The 18,130-nt window shown below is 41.9% G+C and overlaps 1 protein-coding gene across 1 annotated transcript; it reads right to left on the minus strand.

Moving 5' to 3' along the window:
• Window positions 1-1,613: 1,613 nt before the first annotated feature.
• LOC131256061 (uncharacterized protein At4g26450) lies at window positions 1,614-9,784 on the minus strand. The gene is made up of 4 exons (XM_058257092.1): window positions 7,005-9,784; window positions 6,355-6,544; window positions 6,079-6,133; window positions 1,614-1,955 (listed from the first exon to the last, which is right to left on the minus strand). Exons 1-4 carry the CDS (start codon window positions 8,873-8,875, stop codon window positions 1,903-1,905), a joined length of 2,169 nt encoding a protein of 722 aa, XP_058113075.1. The 5' UTR covers window positions 8,876-9,784; the 3' UTR covers window positions 1,614-1,902.
• Window positions 9,785-18,130: the final 8,346 nt, after the last annotated feature.

The following is an 18,130-nucleotide window of genomic DNA, read 5'->3' on the forward strand; positions in this document are numbered from 1 at the left end:
CGAACTGTTAGAGTGTGGCGAATTAATCCATTTATCTCATAGCCCAGGCCCCACATCTCGTGGGTTTTAGGACCTCGGCCGAACTCCCTTCGTGGGCCCCAAATCACATGGGCCGCCCACCCCGAGTGTATCCCCGCATCCCACGGGCTACCCCACTCGAGCCTAATGTGAAATGCGCATTAATAACCCCTGGTAAGGAGTCTTGAACATGAGACCTCCCCCGTGGGCCCCAAATCACATGGGTCACCCACCGCGAGTGTGCCCCTGCATCCCACAGGTGACCCCACTCGAGCCCAGTGTGAAAATACCCCCGCATTAATCACCCCCAATGAGGAGTCTCGAACACGAGACCTCCCGCTCTGATATCAATTTAATGCAGGACAATTAACCACTTGCTCTAAAAGCTTGAACTATTAGAGTGTGGCAAATTAATCCATTTATCTCATAGCCCAGGCCCCACATCTCATGGGTTTTAGGACCTCGGCCGAACCCCTTTCGTGGGCCCCAAATCACATGGGCTGCCCACCCCGAGTGTGTCCCTGCATCCCACGAACTACCCCACTCGAGACTGGTTTGAAATGCGCATTAATCACCCCTGGTGAGGAGTCTCGAACACAAGACCTCTCCCGTGGGCCCCAAATCACATGGGTCACCCACCCCAAGTGTGCCTCTGCATCCCACAAACGACCCCACTCGAGCCCAGTGTGAAAATGCCCCTGCATTATTGTCTATCCTTGAGTTGCCCCACAGACAAATGGTCTGCAGTACCAAACCATGGCCCTCAGTTGTAGAAACTGAAAACCACAGTATACTCCTCAAAACGAAATCCAATACCTACTTCAGGATCCCACATTAGCCTAGGGGTAGCTAGGTGTCAACCTAGGGGCAAAGGTGCCCTGTATTCAGCTCCCTTTCCCACTTATGCATGAAGAATTGCAACACCTTGTTGCTTACCGTCGAATTCTCTCATTCCATTTGAACATGGGCAATGTTACCTAGTCTTCCAATGTGAATGAGTTTTGGGGTCATGGTGTGGTTTTGTGCGTGAGATGCACGCATGGTTGGGAGAGGGGATTTCTGAAGGTGGAAAACACTGCTTCTTGCAAGTGTGAGTTAGTGGCGATGCCAATGAAGTCTCACGCAACCACCTGTCATAACATACTATATACAGTGCTTGGACCGAAAGTTTGAACAGTACTGTTCTTCAGTTTGTACAAGTGAGGCCCATGGCTCAGTGAACAAAACTGTTGATAGTATGGGACCCATTGAGAATGGCCCCACCAAAATCCCCCATGTTGGAAGATTCCTAACACTTTAATTGATGCCAACAATTTGATGGTTAAGGGAAAAAAAAAAAAGAAGCAATGATTTACATTCAACCAAAAGAAGACCAAATATTCTCTAGCTAGGAACTTCCAATTTGGAGGATTTTTTGTGCATGGGCAATTGAAGGTGAGGGCATCATGTCAACGGTTTTTACCCCTGAACAACAAGCACAAGATGAAAACAGGAATGGTATGTACAAACATTCTGCCTGAGAATTGTATGATACCTCATCTTCATCTATCAATCATCCCATGAAGCAAAATAGGCAATACGTAAAACACACAACATGCAAAAGAAGTTTACCTGGGGAGATCTCTATAACCTCAATTTCAGGAGAAGATTTAGAATGATACCATGCTTCATCCATTAAAAAAGAGAACCGGGTACTTTTACATGAAGCTGAAAGATATGGGAATCAGGGAATGGTGAACAGCAGCAACAACACCAACCTTAATAACAAGAAAGAAGAAACTAAGCATGCCACATATTAAATCTTGATTTCTTGGGCCTGGTACAAGCAATAGCTGACATATAACTGTGGGTCACAAGTATGTCATTGCAATGCACCAAAGCAATTCAGAAAGGCTTCCCATACTCCTGAGGGGGCTGGTCCCAGACTCCCAGAAAGCCTACAGACAAGTTACAAGGCATTTAGGACCAGATAAACAATACGAGGGGGCTGAAAGAAACAATGCATGAGAAACTATAATGAGATTTGAACAACATGCTTAGAGACCACAACATGCAACCTCAGATAGCTCTAAAGGCATCCAGAGAAACTACCCAAATAATCAGTATAGAAAATTAAATCAAATACTTTTTAGAAACAAAACTTCACAAAAATCTAAGACCACCTCTTGTTTGGAAATGACAAAGAACCAAACACTTGCTTCAAAATGATGGCAATGCCCACAGTTTGTTTGGAAATGAAAATGAAAGAAGACAACTGATTGCATTTTAAGTCACAGCTACAAATGGAAGTTCAAAATCAAGGGTAGGTCCAGTTGAACTAATATAGCACATATTCCACTGGTAGAAACACAGCCATGTGCCACAAGGTTAGAGTAAGCATGACCTTAACAAAGAATCAGCAGTTCATTGAGAATTTACAAAGTCCAAAGTCCACCTTCATAAGCCCCAAACAACTCCAGACAGCTCCTTATGAAGGAAATAAGATCTACTGAGGAATGCAGGCATCAGTAGTCAGATTTCAGAATTAATGTGGCAAAAGCATGCATAGTTTTCCATGTGGTCTTCTAAAACTTTCTGCTTGTTTGGTGAGCTGGTTAGTTGCCCAAATAGAGGGAAGATTCGGGATCGAGTCCTGATGATGTACTGCTTCCAATTTGCCTCAACCAACCAAGATGAAATCATGATTAAAGAACAATTTCCAGAAACCGCAAGTATTTGGATATTTTGCATGCACTCCTAGGATTTAGTTATCTAGTTTTCAGGTGTTAAGAAGCCACTGGGGGCAACAGATTTTGCTTTATTCTTTATGGGCCTGTTTGGATTCACTGAAAAGTTAAGTGAAGAAATGCCATTTCCATGAAACCGATGTTTCCATTGTTTGCTTTTGTAAATCTTTTGGAAACAGTATTTCCATTTCCCTTTCATTCCTTAAAAAATGCCCCTTTTCTGATTCCTTGCCCATACTTAAGAAATATCATTTCCAAGAAATTGAGGTAGATGAGAGGAAATGAACCCTCTTTATACAGTGCCCCACATGGTAGTCACATCTCCTAAGCGCCCCCACATGTGTAACCGTCCATCTTCAGTGCCCCACATGTGCCAATGTACCACACGTGCAACATGTGTCAGCATCCGTCTTAAAGGACCACAGATTTTTATTTTTTATTTTGGAAAGAAGCTGAACTTTATTAAAGGCCACAAGGGCAACAGAAAGAAACACCAAAACACAGCAAAAGCAAAAAATTAACATTGGCGCCCTACATGGGTCACGGTCCCTAATATACATCCAAACCTTATGAGCAACCCCCCGAACAGAGCTCTTACAGTTGCGGAAGCAGCAGTTGTCCCATTCTCCCCGAACAGCCCAAAGGACTGCTAGCAAGGCTATCTTCCATAGAGATGTTTTCCTCTTGCCCATCTTCACATCGTTCCAAGAGCAAAAGAGGCACTCCATAGATCTAGGCATCGCCCAGTGCATACCAAAGCTAGACAGTACCTCATTCCACACAGATGAGACGAAAGAAGAATGAATACAAAGGTGGTCGACCGTTTCCTGGTCCCAGAGGCATAAGATGCAAACATTAGGAAGGATCAAGGACCTCTTGCGAAGATTGTCTACAGTGAGAATGCGATTTCTACCAGCAAGCCATGCAAAAGCTGCCACCTTCAGCAGGACCTCATATGACCAAATCTGCCCCATATGGGAGCAACCAGCAGGAACTGCAGGAGTTGGGAAAGGATGTGTCAAAAACCAATATAGAGATTTCACCGAGAAAGCCCTCATTTGTAGGACCAAACCAAAGAATCCACTATACCCGAGGAGGGAGAGAGAGCCTTTAACCGGGAAAGAAGAGAAAGAAACTCATCGAACTCCGAATCAGATAAGTCATGCCAGCAAGGGGGAACCCAACTCCCCTCATTGTCTTCCTCCGAAAAGCAATCAGCCACTGAGATGTCTTGAATGGGATATAAGCAAGCCAAGGAAGGAAAGCTCATCCGAAGTAGAGACTCACCAAACCAGAAATCTTCCCAAAATCTTATTCTCGACCCATCTTCAACTGCGAAATGCATTCCCGAAATCACTAGTTTGGCTATCTGAGCAATGGCCTTCCAAATATGAGATGCTCGATAAAGGGAAGATTCCTTGGTGCACCATCCTCCATCAACAAGACCATATTTCCCAACCACAATAGATTTCCACCCCTAACTCTCATCCTTGCAGAATCTACAGACCCATTTCCCTGGGAGTGCCGTGTTAGCCTCTACCAATATATGAATACCCCCCCCCCGACAAAAAAAACACGAAAAATCTCTACAAAGATTGTCGATCTTCTTTAGAACTGAATTGGGGCATCGGAATAAGGACATTTAGTAAACAGGAAGGTTCAAAGGAGATGCCTTGATTAGGGAAATTCAGCCCCCAAGGGACAGAAGCCTACTCCATGGCGCCAGCTTTCCTTCCATACATTCAATGACCGAGTCCCAAAGGTGATTAGCAGGCTTGCCTAGACATGGAGGCAGCCCTCAGTAAGTAGATGGAAAGGATCCTACTCAACGTCCGAAAATACCAGCAAAGTGAGAGACCTCCTCCTTCAAGAGATGGACCCCCAAAACCTTGCTCTTTTGCAAATTAACCTTGAGGCCCAAAACAACCTCAAAACAGGGGACAGTCATCCAAAGATTTTCAACCTCAAGGTGATTACCAAACTTGCATAGACACAGAGGCAGCCCAAAGTAAGCGGATGGAAAGGATCCTGCTAAACATCCAAAAATACTGGCCAAGTGAGAGGCCTCCTTCGAGAGATGGACCCCCAAAATCTGGATCTTTTGCGAATTGACCTTGAGCCCCAAAGTAACCTCAAAACAGAGGACACATGCACCAATATGCCACATGTGCCACTGCTTATTTTTTTGCCACACAAACTAATGAGCAACATGCAACAGTGTCCCTGCCCTTTTGAAGGCGAGACTATTCCCTATGGATGCATGCAATCACCCGCAAACCATGTGCAGCACGTAAAGCACGAGGAGGGGAATCGAAACTGTGTCTGTGGGTAGAAAACACATGACGCTAGCCGTTCGCCCAAACCTCGGGCGAGTGTACAACATGCAACATGTGCCACCCTCATCTTCAAACAGCCCATGTTTGCCGATGTGCCACATGCAATTGAGCCACATATGCCACATGGCCACTCTCCATCTTTGAGCGCTTCCATGTGCAACGTGTGCCAATTTGCGACATATGCAACATTTGCCACCGACCACCTTTAAATGTCCCACATGTGCAAACGTCCGTTCAAGTACTGCTAATGTACCACAAGTGCCACAATCCATTTTAAACCACCATACATGTGCCAATGTGCCACATGCGCAACATGTACAACCACCATCTTCAAGTGTGCATATCAACGTGCCACAAACTCCATTGTGACTCATGTGCAACATGTGCCACCCTCATCTTCAAACACCCTACATGTGCCACCATCCATCTTTAAGCCATGCGCTACACGTGCTAGCATGTCACATGTGCCTGCCACCATCTATCTTCAAGCAGCCCACATGTGCTGATGTGTCACATGTGACAATGTGATGTCACAATCCATCTTCAATGCATACATGTGTCACCATTTGACTTTTGAGCAAAATTTTCATGAAAATTTCCTTTTCTTCAAACAGCATATTTGCAAATGGAGGAAAAAAAAAATTCAAGAAAATCTTGTTGAAAAGCAATAAAGGGAAACAGCTTTTCCTTTCTGGCCATTTTCTAGAAACAGTATTTACCAAGAAACACCATTTCCTCTTCTTTTTTTCCATGAATCCAAACAGGCCCAATATTGCCCGAGAGAGAGAGAGAGAGAGAGAGAGAGAAGAAAAGAAATAAATGAAAGAAAGAAAGAAAGAGCACTATAGCCAAACCCAAAAGTTAGATATGAGCTATTTGAAAATTCAAGCAAGTTTAAATGGAAATTGTTGGTAGACTCCAAAAGCTGGATCAATCAGTAGCACAAGTAGGCCTACAAAAATTCAACAATACTACAATTCAACTAAATCTCGACATACTTATTGGTATTTCTCCCAGTGTTAGATAGATTTGATCGTCGTCAGCCAGCATTCCCTGAAAATGATGAATCACAACAAAGAAGTGATCACTTGTAAGTTGAAAGTATCAGAAAGCGATTGCACAATTTATTAAAACAAAATACAAAGAAACACAATTTCAAAATACAGCTAATGAATACCTATGCTGCCAAAATGATCACAAGGCAACCAACATTATCACACAAGAAAACACAGAATTTGAAAAAATAATAGCTTCTATCAGTTTCATGATGGTACCTCTTGATTGTGAAGAGTCATTTCAGTCTGTAGGTCAGTAATGCCATTGGGTACTGAAGAACAATTTGAGATATCAGCTCCGAGAAACTCAGAAATTGCATGACCATAGCCATCCTGAACATCAGGAAGATCAACAGCATTCTCTGTATGATTCAGAAAGCTTTCTATGCTTGAATATATAGTTTCGGTCCTGTATCATGATAACATTTCCAAATTTAGAAGACAACAATCAGCTATTTAACCGAATGCAGGAGATACCTTATCTAATGCACAATTTCCACAACTAGCCTCGATGAAATCCACTTATTGTCAACATTGACATTGCATTTTGTCCAAGTCCATGGAGCCTACTCATCTACCCGTTAATCAGCAGCAGAGGATGCTCTAGGAAGCAACCTTCCAGTGTTGCAATCTCGGCTACTAGTAAATATCTTTTTGTATGTCTTGTTTTTCCAATAAAATTTCTTAGCTGTCTATCAAATAATATTGATGATGATGATAACGACAATAATGACAATGGTATCCAACTAGAACATAGGCATGTAAAAATTTGGGTCGAGCGTAGAACAGCTATAACATAAGAAAATCAGAAGACCTAAGAACAAACAAACGAAACAAAGGAATAATTCTGAGTGAGAAAAGAAACTTACTTCTGCTCTGAGGTACCGAAGACCCTGTCTTCTATAACAGGATCATCTGGCACATCAATGACTGCAACCTCTTTGGCATCGCTTGAACATCCATCATAGTCGCTAGTGTTCTTGAAGCTATTACTGATCGACAATCCAACATCCACCAGTGCTTCCTTTTCAACTCCCAGATCAGCGACATCAGCAGAAACGTGATCCTGAACGAGATCATGTGGGTTCTCAGTAATCTCAGAAGCATCTGTGAGGTTGAGGTCACAGATTTTAAATGAACTGGATGGGAACTGCTTCTCTTCTCTTGATTCAATACCAGATTCAGCCCTGGCTTTTGGAGATGAAGCACCTTCCACCACCGTCTCTTGGTCATCTGCCTCAACCATTACCACATCCGGTGAAAGTCCCTCAAACTGTGTACATGACTGTTTCGCTTTTGAGTTATGCAGGTGGAAGTACTCATCATCCTGCAAAGCCCCAGATGGAGGCCATTCCCTAGGTCTCTTGGTTGCCTCCCTCATAGTCTCATGCTGCACAGAACTTTCATCTTCATTTGACGCAACGACAGGTTTGCATATGTCAAACCCTGGGGGGCAGTCACTTGATTCTTCTTGGTTAGTAAAAGGTGTATCTGAGAAAGATCGTGGCCTGGGGGATATTTCCCTCTCCACAACAGATGCAGGTTCCAAATTTGGAGCCTCGTCAACAGACTGAACAGAAGGTACTTCAGAAATGTCATCAGAAGCAAGGTTATCCGAAATGTGGATTGGGTTTGTAAGCAAATCACTTTTAGAGCCATCAATAGAAACTTCTTCCTCAGGGATTTTGTACATTGCAGGAGCAACATCAGATGCACTCCTCTCTTCAGTAGTGGGGCTTTGATCAACCTTCAACGCCTTTGATGTCAACGAAGAGCGGGTCTTGGTTGGCACTTTTGTAAAATTGCACAGTTGTAGCAAATCGCTGCCATGCTTGCTCACTGGATCATCCTCCACTGAACAATCCTGCTTATCTAACTTCTCTTGTACAGTTTCTTTCTCCATTTCCTCTTCATGTTTTATGTCTTTCACCTCGCCAGTATCCAAACTGATGCCTATTGCATCATCAGCTGCTTTGTTCAAATTTGCATCTGTCTCGGGAGGAAGTTCTTTCAGTGTGCTAGAAGAACTTGCCTTGGAACCAGCATCATTCGGGAACTCATATGTTTCTAGCTCAGATTCGTAGTCAATTGACATTTCGTCCTTTGATGATTGTTCATAGGCAAAATATTTTGGGGCCCCGCCCACAAAGTCAAAACTTACCTTTGGATCTCGATGATACCCACCAGCAAAATCATCCTCGCCCTCCACTATATCAGGAAAACCCCTGGCTTGTTCCGACCATGGTCCACTCCTTCCATTTTCTCTATTCCAATCTGAACCATAACCTCTAAGATGTCCATTTCTCCTCCTCCCTCTCATACGACTTCTTGGCCCCATCGAATTGAACTCATCAGGAAACCTTCTCCGACCAGAACCACCCTCAGGACCAACATTCCCGAACCGACCGAAGGACAAATTCCTGCCCTCAGGAGGTATTGGCAGGTGTTCTCTATCTTGTGCTCTAAATTCCTGAACATTACTACCATTCTGCCATTTCCCTGGAAGTGAACTGGGAGGCAGCGCACCCTGAGAAACCAAGTACTCCGCTGCAAGCCGACCAGCTTCCATGAAAATGTCACCAACCCTACGAGGCGGAAGCGGAGGCGGTGGTGGAGGTGGCGGGTAAGCCTTTGGTGGGCCCCGTCCAAACCCTCGATTGAAACTCCGGTACTCAGAATTGTACATTCCTACTGAAGTCGACCTAACTCCATCGCCTGGGCTGCGATGCCTAGCGTGCATTTTTAATGAAAACAATAGATCAAAAAAAATATTGGCCTTTGATATTATATATGATCAAACCTCAAAAACACCAATATCATCTCCTTCCTCCGAACCATCAAACATCTACTCAATTCAGCTCCCAAAAGAAAAAATCCCCAAATAAAACTCAAATTCCTGAATCTCTAGACTCTACTTAGAACTCCCCCCAAATAGTAAAACCAAATCCTAAATTCAACTCCTACAAACCCTAATTTCTCAAGGCCCCAATCCCCAAACCAACAACCATCATAGAAAACCCCTAATTTACCTCCAAAAAAAAAGGCCTCAAATTCCCAAACTTATCCCCCTCAATCCTCCAATCATCTACTAAATTCGACTCCCAAAAAACCTAATTCTTCCCCAAAAGTAACCAAATCTTTAAAATGTCCAGCTCAATTCATCTCCCCCAAAAAAAACCGTGATGTCTCCAACAGTCTCCAATCCCTCAGATTCAAATCTCAGAAACAAAATCAGGATCAAGCCACAAAACAACACCAGATTCTAACAATTCCAGACCGAAATTCAACGCATACGTTCCCCAAAATCACGCCTGTTTCCCAAATTGCAACAAAAGCAACAATCGAATCGGATGCAATCGTAAATTTCTCGTTTTTCTTTTCCGATCTAGGGTTTCTCGATTCCCCAGTCCTTGAAGACCCCTACCTGGTGCTAGAAACGGATGAGATGTCCGAAATCAAGGGTTTTCGAGCAATGGATTCGATCGTCTGCTCGCGGAGAGATTGAGAAAGATCGAAAGGGGGCGATCTCTACATCGGATTTCTAGGGTTTTGATTTTTGCCCCATTTTTAGGGGTTTGTTTTTTCTTGTTCTTCGATAGACTGATTTTTCTGATTTTCCGTATTTTATTTTTTTTCTTTTTTTTCGGATTAGATTCGGTTGTCAAACGCACTAATCCTACTTTTATATATCAGTGGTTGGATTTTGTACACGTGGCATGTCTCTGCGAGATCCAAGCGGATCATCCGGCAGGCCCCACATTTAATAGATGATCTGAATCGTTCCTTTTTAGAGGACTTTTGAAAAAGGTACATGGACGGTGGAGAAAAGGGAGGAAAGCTCGCATCCATCAAAAAGGTATAGGAAATACATCCAACCCACGGTGAAGGTGGGCCCCACCTTGAAGATTGTTGGGCGTGAAAATCAGGAGATCCATCCATTAGGTGGACCGCACCTGAGTAAAGATGGATAGAATGGAGAGGCGACGGATTTACCAAACGTACACATGTGGTGGACCTGATGAGTGGATCCGCTACAACAGGTGCTGCAACAACACCCGACCTCTGTGGGGCCCACCATGTTGATGGTTTGACATCCATATCCATCCATCCTGATGAGGCCCCACCTGATGAACGGATCAGATGGCATATATAGTCTTCGGTGGGCCTCACGCATCTGAAAAGTTTCAATGGTGTGTGTCCCTTCACCAATGCCTCTTTGTGGTGTGGTCCGACTATTTGGACGGTCTGATCTTTGGGTCATCGATTTAACATTAATGGATGCACCCGATGGACGGACCAGATGTCTTGATAAAATAACAAGGTGGGCTCCACAGAGATCAGGACCGGCAGCCGCTGGCCACAGCAGAGATTCCGATCCGAAGGATGTAATCATTCCTCTGGAAGAAAAAACTAAAAAAAGTCAACTAACAGTCGAGATTATTTGCTAAAACACCGTCCAAATGAACGGCTGAGATTAATCTAGTAGTTCTGTGGGCCATCGATGGGAAATCCCAGATAATCCTGGGCGCGGATTAGATACTGACAAGGTCAGTATCGAAATGGCTACTGAAGTGACGTCACTAAGCTCTGTGGACCCCACCATGATGCGTGTGTTGTATCCATACCGTCCAACCATTCGTAGAGATGTTTTTATAGCATGAGAAAAAGAAAGAGATAGATCTAAAGTTCAAGTGGACCATCAGAGAAAACTGTGGGATCAGTCACACCCACCGTTGAAACATTTATAGGGCCCACCATGATGTATTTTTTAGATCCAACCTATTCATAAGTTAACATAGAGATAGATGAAGTGAAAAAAAAATATATAAGCTTGATCGGAAACTTCTGTGGCCCCTAAGAAGTTTTGAACGGTGGATGTCACTGTCCCCACTTTGTTCTATGGTGGGGTCTACTTGAACTTTAGATCTATCTCATTCTTTTTCTCATCCCTTAAAACCATCTCTACAAATGGTTGGACGGTATGGATACAACACACGCATCATGGTGGGGTCCACAGAGCTTGGTGACGTCACTTCAGTAGCGATTTGGATACTGACAAGATCCGCGCCCGATAATCCTAGGTTTGGACGGCTGCACGTGTAGCACGTGTATTATTGAAAGGCAAGATCGTTCCGATGTTTGGATTTTCACCGTCGTGATTGCGTAGGCGGCCTCTCATGTGAGGGGGCGAACTACGTGTCAAAGATCCAACCGTATAGAACACGTATTAAAGATCTGGGCCATTCATCTGTCAGGGGACATCGTGAGCATGCCATGAATAAAAACCAATGCTGGTTTCGCTAATGAATAATGTGGAAAATTTTGGACGGTTAGAAAAAGTTCAACGGAGAAAATTGAACTTACACGTGTGGCCCATTTTTTTTTATTTTTTATTTTTATTTTTACACATGCACACACACCCAGTTGATGAGCTTACTATGATTTGTGTTTTATAGTATTTTGACAATGAGCCCTATCTGATGAATGGACAGGATCTTTAACACGTGTTCCGTAGGCAGGGATCTTTGACACGCATTCTGCCACTGAATCATACTCTCTTTTGATATACGCTGCCGGAGCATGTAAAAAATGTATGCTTTCATAAAATCACCGTACACGTGGAAAGATATTATCTCAATCTCAATCTTTCAAAATGTGGTAAAAACTTTAGATATGATTTTGTCCAGAAAATATACTGTTTGGATGATCCATTTGTATTTTTTAAATGAATAGTTAAAAAGAAAATTAGTCAACAGTTCAAATTGAACAAGAATATCAAAGCATTCATTAATCAGAATAGATTAATTTAATATTTTTGATATAAATTTAGAGCAGATAAATGGATAATTATGTTTTGGACGGTTTGATTGATGGAATTCATCTTCCACATATACATTGTCATTTTCCATGAGTATGAATAAACGCACTCCACCAGAGTATCAAACCATTTTCTGGAGCTGAAAGTAGTTCGGTTGGGCACGGACGCATCCTCGTGAGTGGCTTTCCGAGTCATGTCCTGTTTTACACGGGTAGACTTCTGTGATAGCTTACCATCATTTTGAAAACGGTGGTGACTCATCCTCCTCCTATTTGGCACTCATGTGTGGAAATCCAGACCATTCAAACTGTGCGACACATCATAGAAGGATCACATGGCTAAGAAAATTCATAACCAATGTCAGATCTAATCATCCCAATGACGATTATCAAGCATATTTAGTTTTCCCCGTTGAAAAAGGGAGATGTGTGCGGTAAGCATCACCTCTCAGTAATGCTTGGATGTAATGCTTGGATCAGCTCATGACTAACTCCATGGCAATTGTATTTACTTGTGTGGACGTCCTTCCCTCACCAATGAAAAAGTGCCACGTGGACGGCACTAAGTTTAGAAAGGTGAAATAGTTATTTTGGATCCCTTGGATTGTAATTTATCTTACGCCTCGAGTAGCTAATTTTGTTTCTATTTATTTAGTAGATAATTACATTTAGTAAATATCATTTATATTATTAAAAGTAAAAAAGATTTATTTGATTTTTAATATTATATGATTAAATTTTTAATTCTCTTTCATAGAGCTGTACACAAACCAAGTTAGCTCGGTTAACTCTCTCCACTTGACTCAAAAAAGCTTAATTCGGCTTGGTTCGAAACCAAGTTTGAACTGAGTCGAGCTAATTTTTGGAGCTTGAAAAAATTTTGAGTCGAGTTTGAGCTTGTCCAAGCTCAAATCAACTCAAATCAAACCTCATCTCGAATCGAACTCGGATCGAACCAATTCTGTGACTTGGTTATTTTAATATTGATTTTGCTTACAGTGTTAGATGAAATAACTCAACAAAGTGTTGTTTCAGATGCATACATTCTCTGTGGGATCAGCTAGTGGCGAAGCAGGTATGGATATGAAATAAATCACTGTAAAAAAAAAAAAAAAAAACATTACATTATAAAACTACCTTTGTATCTTGATTTTAATTTGCCTAGTAAGTGTTTGATGAAATACTTGTACACTGTTGTTGTTGTCTTACATAGTGTGAGAAGTTGAAAGTGAACTCCATGTGTTTGAGAAAATGCGGCACAGGCTCAAACTTGGCTCGAATTGGCCCAAGTTGCTAACTGAATCAAGTCGAGCTGGCCGCTTAAGCTCGAGGACCAAGCCGAGTTCGAGTTGTGCCAATCTTGACCGGTTGTACTTCTTTATATATATATAGTCGATTGCAACTTTTCGCATGGAACTCGTGCGAACTTTTTTGAGAACTCATCATATGTGATGTTACTCCAAAACCTAAATGGTCCAGGTGAAACAACACCTCATGAAACTTCTCGGGCCCAATTTTTACTTTGATCCAAGACTTTGGTGGGCCATGAAAAATGAAAACAGTTTCCTCCCTTGATTTGCATTTCTCTTTGCTATGGCCCACCATAATTTTAGATCAGGGTGAAATTTGTTACCTTGGGGTTTTATGGGATGCATCACATGGGCCGCTCGGATTAGACGCCCATGAAACGTGTGCAGAGGTGCGCACATGCTTAGGTGAGCATGACACTCTCTCTCTCTCTCTCTCTCTCTCTCTCTCTCTCTCTCTCTCTCTCTCTCTCTCTCTATATATATATATATATATATATATTCCAATATTTACTTTTTTATACGGGTTCTACTTAATATCTATCATACATTGTGTGGAGCCAACCTTAAATGTGAGTTTATTATTCTAGCCTTATCTTGCCTCTCTTTGGTTTGAATTGTCCATCATGTGGGCACTATGTTTAATATAGACTATCCATCTTGTGAGCCCCACCTTGGACGTGGGCAATCCATCATCCAGGGCCTATGTTAAAGGTGGATCAACCATCGCATCAACACATTAGATGTAGATTGTCCGTCATGCGGTGCGCGCATATAACGTGGATCATCTAACATGCAGGCCCAACTTAGAAGTGGGTTGTTCATTGTGTAGGCCCTACCTTAGAAGTGAGGTGTCCATCATGCAAAGAAAAGTCCGCCTTAGATGTGGGCCATTCATTGTTAGGGGGGCAGTTTTTGATGTATTCCATCCACTATGTGGGCCCACCCTAGCATCATCCATCATGTGGGGCCCACCTTCAGTGTCCACTACTCATTGAATGGAACCCACCTTTAATGTAGACCATTCATTATGTGGGGGCATCCATCATGTGGGGACCGTCCATCATGTGAAGAGATGGGATCGAGAACTTTGAGTGTGAATGGAGTAAAAAAAAATAAAATGTTAAAAAGTAATTTTTTTATTAACTTATGGTTAAAAGCAAATTTTATGTTCTAGGTAACTTTTAAATATGACATTTACCAAATTAACATTTATAGATAAGTCACTAATTTGCTACTATAGAAAGTTTTTTTTAAAAAATAAAAATATAAAAATTTAAGAGGTTGGCTAAAGGTGTATTCAACACAAGCCATTAATATACGGAGATTTTACCTTTCTTATGATATGTTTCACACAAGGATCCAGCTCCATGGCTCGGTGATAGAGGTGTATACGAATCGAGCTAGCTTGATTAGCTCACTCGACTCAACTCGAAAAACCTTGATTCGACTCAGTTCGAAGCTAAGTTCGAGTCAAGTCAAGTTGATTTTCTGAGCTCGAAAATGAGTTCAAGCCGAGTTTGAGCTGGCCCAGCTCGATTCGACTTGGATCGAACCCAGCTTGAATCGAACTCAGATCGAACCTGTTCGGTGACTCAATTACTTTGATATTAATGTTGCTCATTTCTTGATTTTAATATTGCTTAGAAGGTATTTGATAAAATATCCGAAAAACCTTTGCTACTGTTTTACATACATACCAGGCAATGTAATATGCATTTTTTATAAGGCAGGTTCGGATGACGGGATTGAATGGCATGGAATTGCATCAGATGGAATTAACATTATTACTACTCAATGACTATATGTATAGAAATACCATGGTATTTTGACAGTTCGCTACCACATTTGGAATCAAATTCTTCCCTCACCTTCATTTGTTGGACATGAAATTGCAATCAATAAATCACATTTCACAACTAATTAATGCTCATCACCTATACGCATATGCAAATGTCATGTGTAAAGAACATAGATAAATTGATACCATGAATAAAACACATGTATCAATTTTGGGCCTATGGATTTTCATAAAATCCTACAGTATTGGCTAAGGATGATATGGTGCCAGGATTAATCTAATCATTTCTATCATTTGGGAATGCTCAATGGAATATGTATGGGTAGAGGTGTACACGAGTTAAACCGAGTCGAGCTTGGCATTACTTGATTTGGCTCGGCCACTAGCTGATCCTAGCTCGAACTTGGCTCGGCTTGGTCCTCGAGCCTAACTGGCCAGCTCGGCTCGATTCGGTCAGTAGCTCGGGCTAATTTGAGCCGAGTTTGAGCCAAGATCGAGGCGAGTTTGCCTGTGCAGCATTTTCATAAACACATGGACTGCACCTTTAAATTCTCACTTTATGTAAAACAATAACAACGGTTTTACATGTATTTCATCAAATACCTTGTAGGCAACATCAGAACCAAGAAAAAAGGGTATTTGTTTCATATACATGCATTCCTTGCCACCCGCCGACACTTCATTCAGTCATTTCATCAAACACTTGGTGAGCAACATCAATATCAAAGCAATCGAGTCAGCGAATTGGTTCGGTTCGATTCGAGTCGAGTCGAGCTCGGGCAAGCTCGAACTCGGTTTGAAATTTTTTCAAGCTAAAAAAATCAGCTCGACTTGGCTCGAACTCAGTTTCAAACCGAGTCAAATCGAGCTTTCTCTAGCCGAGTCGAGCGAGCTAACTGAGCTAACTCAGTTCATGTACAACCTAATGTATGGGACCAAATGCAATTCCATACCACCTTATCCTATCTAATACCAATTACCAAACACACCTTAACATATGCATGCAATTCCATACCACCTTATCCTATCTAATACCATTTACCAAACACACATGAACATATGCATGGTGGCATAACACTTTCTTATTTGAGGTTTGGTGAATCAGAGAGAGGTTCTAGGTTTGTTCGGTATGCCAATAGTGTAATGAAAAAACTCTATTTGGGCCATCATAATGCATGTGTCATCATCCACACCTTCCATCCATTTTACCGGTTCATTCCGAGGCATGTCTCAAAACATAAGTATATCCAAAGCTCAAGTGAACCACACCACATAAAATTAGTGAGGATAATGACGTCTGTTTTGAAAACTTTCGAAAGGGCTACAATAATAACTATTTATCATCAAAGCTATTCATAACGTCTTCAAAACTTCTATAGCCCCGAGGAGTTTTCAACTGTAGGCATTTCATTCTCACTGTCTCCTGTGGTGTGGTCGACTCAAGCTTTAGATATGCTTCAATTATGGACTCGGCCATAAAATGAGCTAGAAAATCAGATGGATGGTGTAGATAATTCACATACATTATAGTGGGCCCCACAAAGTTTACTAATTAGCGTCCTGGTTAACCCACCGGCCCAGAGTTAGATGGTATGATTTCTCTATGGATTTCCCAGGAAACCGGTTGCGTACTGAGTAAATTAAATTCTAGGGCCCACCGTGGATTTATGTGTCCTATCCAACCATCAATTCTTTCTGAAAGCTCATTGTAGGGCATAAACCTAGAATTGGAGCATATCCAAATCTCAAGTGGACAGGAAAAAGGGGGATAGTGATGTGCACCATTGAAAATTTTCTATTGGCCATAGTGATATAGACACGGATTTCCTGAAAAAGCCTTTACAAAACTTCCTGTGCTGGGAAGCTGAGTAGGGCCCACCATGATGTTTGTTAGAAATCCGCCCAGTCCATTTATTTTTCGACCTCATTTTAGGATATATTTAAAAATGAGCCCAATCTAAGACTCAAGTGGGCCACACAAGAGGAGACCATAAGGATTAAATGAGCACCGTAGAAATATTTGTATAGCCACCAAAGTTTTATATCAGGCTAAGTTTTTTATATATTTAATTCATCCAAGTGGGAATAGCCTTATAAACGGTTTGGATCGCATATAAACATCAAGGTGGATGCCAGGAAGGTTTCAAGAGTGGTCATTTCTTTATACAGTTTTTCCTCTCATGTGGCCCACTTGAGTCTTAGATCCATCTCATTTTTGGGTCCATTCCTTAAAATGAGCCAATAAAATAGATGGACAGAATGGATTTCTCACAAACATCACGATAGGCCCCACCTAGTTCCCAATGAAGGAAGTTCATGCAAAAGGGTAAGCACACCTCTCACATTAATGTTGATTTGACACTTACTAAGGTCATCACGATAGGGATGATGAAGGGAGAAACACAAATATTCAGCTATTCAATTCACACTATTTTCATGCCCCAAAAGGATGGAAGCACTATACAAAAACCTTCCATTGCACCCCACTACTCGGACGGTTACGATAATTGAATCACTTGTTTGGTATGGTGGGGTCCATTAGATTAATGATATGGATCACCGAATAGGTGGACCCCACTGTTACGGACGCGGTTTGGCTAGTGACTCCAACACTAGCTAGCTAGCTGATGTCAAAGCTCCATTGGACCCATGATAATGTATGTATTTTATCCCCTGGCTATGTATTTATCCAGCTTATTTAAGTACATGAGCTCAAAATAACAGGTGGACCACACAACAGCAAAACAATGTCGATTGAACATCCACTATTAAAAACTTTCTACGACCCACTATAATATTTATCCTGTACAAATGGAAAACATAAATACTAGCTTAATTCAAAACTTGTAGCCTCCGAAAAAGTTTTAACAGCAAATGTTTAATCCTCACTATTTTATGTGGTGTAGTCCACTTAAGATTTGAATCTATCTTATTTTTGGGATCATACCTTAAAAAGAGTTTAAAAAAAGAATGGACGGCGTGGATTAAAAAAAAAAAAAAACACACACACACATATATATATCATGGTGGGGCCCGCTGAGCTTTGACATCAGCTGGCTGGCTGGCTGGC

This window comes from Magnolia sinica, chromosome 9, assembly GCF_029962835.1.
Source record: "Magnolia sinica isolate HGM2019 chromosome 9, MsV1, whole genome shotgun sequence".
NCBI classification, from domain to species: domain Eukaryota; kingdom Viridiplantae; phylum Streptophyta; class Magnoliopsida; order Magnoliales; family Magnoliaceae; genus Magnolia; species Magnolia sinica.